Raw genomic sequence first — 6710 nt, 5'->3', positions numbered from 1 at the left:
ATTGCGGCTGTTATTACACTGAACAAAACACTGTTTGCCACACTTTTGTTTTTAGCCCCCATTTCTCATGAGCTGAACTCAAAGATCTAAGACTTTTTCTATGTAGGCTACACAAAGGCCTATTTCTCTCAAATATTGTTCACAGATCTAGTATCTTGTTCAGTGTACATGAACATACATAATGTAGTGTTACACTAATAAATTCACTGTACGCAGTTGATTGAGTAAACTCCTTCCTTCAATTTTACTGAGTAATTGTGTCTCCCAAATCTTATCTTGTATATTTAAGATCCTTAACACAATACTCAAGTAGATGATACTTACATTTCTTGTCTTTGTGGCAATTTAATGTAAAGAATTTATGACTGTGTGTCAACTATTTAATGAACTTCATTCTCTACAGAAATACATGAAAATACACGTTTGATGTGTATTTTTGAGAATTGTGATGTGTGGAAAACGGTCCATGTCTACCAAAGCAAACAAATGTCACCTGAACAATGACTTTGACTGAACACTTTTTTTTAAATGTAAAACAACATCAATAATACTAAAATGTGTTAATAAAATGTGCCTTTTTTACCCTTTTATTCACAACTACAGTATATTAATGTCCCATCAGCTTTTATTCCTTGATCAAACATAGAATTAGATTTTGGACCTTTAGAGTATGGATTTTGTAGGTTAACAAATTTTTGTTAATTTGTTAAATCACGTTTTTTGGTTAGGATTAGTTGATTCAAGTACAAACAACATTATGTTGTTTGGGGACTTTGATAACACAATTTACTGATACTTTGTGTTTGCATACTGATAAAACTTACTTTGATTAGCACGACAAAGAAACATTTTGCCTATAGTTTTAATCATTAATTAAATTAGTCATTTAATGTGCATGTAGCCAAGAATTTTTCAATTTTCTCTTTCTCTCTGATACATACACACAAACTGAAAGATCACAGCATCAGTTCCAACATTTTTGATTGCCGTGTAATGCATGTTTATTTCTGGATTGCCGTGTAATGCATGTTTATGGGGGGATTTCTGTCTACGATGTCTGTTGATGCCCCTAACACCCCAACCCCACCCCCCCAACACCTTTTAGAATATGATTGAAATCAACGTTAACCTCAACATGCATGACATCATTTTTAACTCTGAAACTCAGACTCTACCCTGTCAAACTACTGTCAGAAGGTGTAAAGCTGTCTCCAGCACACATATCCCTTCACTTGACATGTTTTGACTTCATTAGACCAGGCAGTTTAAGCTTTAATTCAATGAAACTACAGTATGTCTATGGCAATGTGATTTTCTTGAACACACATACAAATGACCGTAAAGATTTTTATTACAAAAGGAATAAACACAACATATATCTCAGGAAAGGAACTACACACATAGAACGTTTAAAGTCCAATATTCCTGCCTGCAGTCATCTTGGTTTGTCAGGGAATGTGTCATCCCAGATGGTCCTTTTCCCTGTGACTTTTCAGAGGACTACAAGAATTTTGAAATGAATACATTTTCATAAATATAAACAATCACAGTTTAATGTTTTAAAAACTCATAATAAAATATTTCTTATGGCACACAAAATGTAATGTACAAAGGACAAATTGTTTTTTTCATCCAAGTGTTTTTAAAAGCAATAATAATAAAATTATTATTTTGAATATAATTTTTATGCACTTATGTTTTGGAGGATTGTCAGTTAAAACTATTCCGGAAACATGCTTTGTAATAAACTGAATATGGCTGTGAAAGTAAAAATGTACAATGAACAATGAAAACTATATTCCTTCTGTTTATGTGAATTTTCTGTGAAACGTTCAATAATGCCAACACAGCCTGCATCCTTAAAACCCAGCACTAACTCAACTTTCTGTATGTTTTTTAGAGGTAAAACACTATATTGGTTAGACAGAGATACCATCCTTATTATTACCAACTAATAATGCCTGTCCATCAAATATGACTGCTGCTATTAAGTGAATATTGGCTTTCATTTATTGCACAAAACAGCTGCATCATTTTTGTCAAATGCCCTACCAGAAAAAAGACAAAGCGGCATTATTCCTCTACACCTTCAGATATTCGTTTTTCAGACGGCTTAACCGGGTCCCGTGACTCCGGATGATCAGTGACAGTAGCTCGTGCTTGTCTTTGAGTCCCAGCGAGATGTCCAGCGTCTCCTTCAGCACGTCCCGCGTGTGCACGATCATGCTGAGGAAGTCATCGCTGATCTTGTGCTCCTCTTTCAACTCGTTTTCTTGACTCTGTTTAAATTTCACCTCCAGCTCCAGGAGAGATTTCTCGGAGTTGGAAAACGCCTCGCCGATCTGAGTCGTCTCTTGCCTCAGGTATTTCCCATAGCTGTCTTCCCCGTCCAGGTCAAAGGAAATGCTTTTCCCGATGCCCTCGAGCACCCGCGCCGCGTCCTCGATGTGACGCTTAATAATGGTAAAATCGTCACGGATCACCGAGTCCTGGTCCTCGTCCAGGGTGCATTTGCGCTCGTCGGTCATTTTGAAGAGCATCTGACATTTCTCGGGATCGTCGTTTTCTTCATAGTACCCATCCGGCACGAAATAATGATGAAAGGTGCCGTTAGACATCTCCGGGTGCAGAGGTCCCGAAAAGAAAGCCCCTCCAAGACGCAATAAAACCAAACATGCTGTTAGTATGAACAGAGGAGAAGCCATCGTGCCACCTCTGCCTTATCAAAGTCAAAGTACGTTCACGTCGGTTCTTCAAACGAGCCTTCCCTCTCCAATCCTACGCATGTCCGGAGCGTAAAATGCCGCGCAATCGCGACACGAGACGCGGCTAAATCAATAGAGTAAAGAAAAACACCACAGCGCTGGATCGCAACTTTCCTTTCCGTTTAAACAGTCTGTGTTTGTTCGGGGAAACTAACAGACCATAGGAAAACACACAAACCCTCGTAGTGTCCCTGCTTGTGTCTGTTTCAACATCTGGACTGTTCAGACTTTGTGCTAGGTTCAGATAATAATACCCCAGGTCCCACTCTCAAATTACAAGCCCGTCACTTCTTCACTTACACATAACTGGCAGCACACATAACGGGGGTTGTCATTAAAATAGCATGGGTTTGTAGTCATTTAGTGCTACACGTTATACAATTAGGTTGGGCAAGGAAGATGTTCAGAAGGTTAGGTATGTATAGGCTAATCCTTCTTTTTTCTAAATGAATGTAGTCCAGCATAGTAAAAGGAAAAACAGTTAATCCCTTTTTTTCAAAACTTGAAAAAAAAAACTCATTCATTCAAACAGTTAATGAAAATATATTCCTTTGCATAAACCTGTAGTCTGTTCCCGTTAAGGACTTTAAGAAATGCTTATGTTTGTATTTTGTAATGATGCATTAAAATATGTTTTAGTAACAACAACATGCAAGAGGAATAGGTTAAATGGGCCATTAAACCCAGAGACAATGGCGCACACCGCAACTCTTCAATTTGTCGTGGAGGTGTGGTTGACAGGCCTTTGTAAAGAGGGTGCTGTATTTGTACCGGACGTCTTCAGAGACTCCTCAGATCCATGTGACGATTACCTAAAGAGGATTGCCGAGTGATGACTAAAGGTCGTGACAGAGCATGAGACTGAGCAGGAGCTGCTCTGCTTCAGCATCAGGAACTTTCTCCTTCCTGTAGAGAGTCAGTCATTCCACTCAACCGCTGAATACACTCATACTGTACATCCGGTGCACTGTCTGAATTGTAATAATGTCTACTTGGAGGCATTAAGGCATTAATGAACCGCTTGTTTTAAGAAAAAACTAATGTGCATGTCCTTTCTGGAAAATGTTACGAAAGCGGTGATTTCGTATGATGTATGAAGATTTTCCCTGTTCCAAGATTTGGATCGCAGTGTTTCACAGCAGAGCATTGGTCATGGAAAGCCTTGTTTGGTCAGGCTTGTTGGATTTACAACAGCCTTTCATCATTTTTATAGACACTGCCAGTCTGCTCTCATTTCACCATATGGTCCTTTTGCAAATGCATGCACTAGTAGACACATAAGATCACCACCCCATGAAGCACATACCTTTCAGGACATGTGCTGTTTTACAACATTAAGTCCTTGGCAAATGGTCTTTGAGTCTGGTACGTGAGAGCATGAAGTAACAGGGAATGCCTATTAGCTGCAGGGATGTGTCCTCATTACAGCAAGGATATTTGTCCTACCATTTAATTGATGGAGACAGAATTCCTATGGAATAATAGCTCTCCCTCAAAGCTCTGTAAAATCACTACAGATGCAGGACAGGACATGAGCCAGAGTGAAGGAAAAATAGGAGCTCATCTGAGTAAGTGTGTGTGTGTGTGAGAGAGTCTTGTTTTCCACCGGAATCCATTCTTTGTAGAGTACTATAATTTTTATGGTCTTAACTACCTCCATGTAGACACCATATACCCCTTTGAACCTGGTTCCCCCAATGTTCCTCCCACAGATATCCACTCTGAGGGGGCTGTCTCGCTCTTTCTCCACACTTAGCCCGTCTGCTAAACTCCACTGGATGGAACGCTGCCAGCTCAAAGAGAGCTTCCCCTACTCTTGCCCTGCTAATCATCTTAATAACAGGGTTGCGTATGAAATGTTGGGTACTGCCTTTTTTCCTCGTTTTTGAATGTTAGAGCTTCAGTTCTGACCATATAAGCAACTGTGTAAGCCACACCACCCATACTGTGGCTGAAGATTGTGTTTTATACTCCATACCTCTGCCAGTATGTTCTTTTGCGGGATACATCATAAACATTGCTGAAGTCATGACGGCACCCTTGGGCGGCCTCTTGAATGGCGGTTGGACTGAGTTCATGCCATCATCTTGGCAAGGGCAAAATGGGCACTGATCTGAATGCCACGAACCCTGCGTGAACCAAAACTAAGGGCCAGTTGTAATCTTTGGGGGAAGAATTATGAAAGAGCAGTTGTTTCATCACTAAGCCGTGGTGGTTTCCACAGAGCAAAAAGACTCAATTACTGAAGCTTTTGAGAAAGATGGTCATAAAAACTACAGATGCTGGGGAAAAATGCCAGTGGGGCCATGAAACAGAATACATGGCGATCATGTTCTTAAAAATCCTCTACCATATATGAGAAGAGCAACATACAAACAGTGGTAGGTTAGGTTTATTCACTTATCACATATTCAAAAATCATATCTCTTATTATATAAATATTGTTTTTGGATTATTGATCATTTATTATAGACACGCTTGATCTAGTGTTTATAATCTGGTATTTGGCATTTAATCTGTCCATCCACACATTGTTACTGGGATGGAAACCCTAGATGGGGGCAGATGTTGGAATGGGAAGTGAAAAGCTATCACTGTCCCAATCTGAAAGCTAAAGTTGAATATAAATGAACTATCAACAGGTGCATTGATATACAAGAACCACAACTGATGAGCTTAGACAAGCATGAAAGTTTACAAATCTCTTCTGGTTAAAAGCTCCCTGATGCATCAGAAGGCTAAGGAGCACTTTGGTCCTTTCATGTTTTTGCTTTATCACATACACATGTTCCAGGAACTCTGTCCAATGGTGACCTAACACTAGCCTTTCTGATAACTATTGCCCAGTTCCATAAACCTCTGGATTCAATTCAATTCAATTTATTTATATAGAGCTTTTCACAATGTGCATTGTTCCAAAGCAGCTTTACAGGAGCAAATAAGAAAAACAGAAAGACACAGATAGGTAAAACACAGCACAGTGCATGGTGTTTATAGACCAAGCAAGATAATTCCAATAATTAATATCTAATAATAAATAAATGCAGCAATGATGAATGAGCAAGCCAACACTGCCCGGCTGATTTACAAGTCCATTTATTTTATAAAGCCTTATGACGCAATGCTGGGAGCCATGCTGATCTCTGGAAGCAAGTATTATTGTATTAATCACCCATAAACTAAATAAACCTCTCAGAGACTCTAAAAATCATTCTTGTAATTTAATTAAAAATAGTGCAACTAAGACAACACCTGGCAAAGTTCTAAAATTAAAGGTCCAATGTGTAATTTTTTTGGAGGATCTATTGACAGAAATGCAATATAATTTAGAGGTGTATAAAGACCTTAAATGAAGCATTATGTTTTTATTACCTTAAAATGAGCTATTTCTATCAGTTCTAGCTATACACCGCGGGTCCCCTAACATGGAATTCGCCATGTTGTTTCTACAGTAACCCTAAATGGACAAACTGAGACAATACACAGAGCCTGTTTTGTAAATACGTTATCTCCTTTGGCAAAGAAGTGAAAACGTAACGACATTTTAGCCCTGTATCAGCCACTGTAGTGCTTTGAAAGGGAGGGGCGAGCGGTGGAGTGAACTGTTGGTTGCAATTCGCAACCTTACCGCTATGTTGCTAAAAATCATAAACTTGACCTTTAAGTTTTTTTAACGATCTTCAAAATATCTTCTTTTGTGTTCTGCGGACGAAAAAGTCATACAGGCTTGGAATGACATGAGAGTGAATAAATGATGGACATTTTTCTTTTTTGAGTGAACTATCCCTTTAAGGAACTGCCATGTTAAATGGACTAAGAAAGGAATGTGAATTAATAAGCAGGAGAAAATGTGTTTCATTCTAAGCAGAAATGATATATATCTAACATGATACAGATCTGCTTCACCGCTCATAGAGGTACACAGTACTCAGCAGGCAATGGAAC

General features: G+C 38.9%; 1 protein-coding gene across 1 annotated transcript; it reads right to left on the bottom strand.

The window, feature by feature from the left end:
- Positions 1–1277: 1277 nt before the first annotated feature.
- Positions 1278–2716, bottom strand: fibinb (fin bud initiation factor b). The gene has a single exon (XM_057338871.1). The coding sequence runs from the start codon at positions 2703–2705 to the stop codon at positions 2082–2084; it is 624 nt and encodes a 207-aa protein (XP_057194854.1). The 5' UTR covers positions 2706–2716; the 3' UTR covers positions 1278–2081.
- Between the last annotated feature and the right edge of the window lie 3994 nt (positions 2717–6710).

This window comes from Triplophysa rosa, linkage group LG1 (genome assembly GCF_024868665.1).
Source record: "Triplophysa rosa linkage group LG1, Trosa_1v2, whole genome shotgun sequence".
Taxonomy (NCBI): domain Eukaryota; kingdom Metazoa; phylum Chordata; class Actinopteri; order Cypriniformes; family Nemacheilidae; genus Triplophysa; species Triplophysa rosa.
Note: the sequence above shows the minus strand (reverse complement) of the source record. Positions and strands in the feature narration are given on the sequence as shown.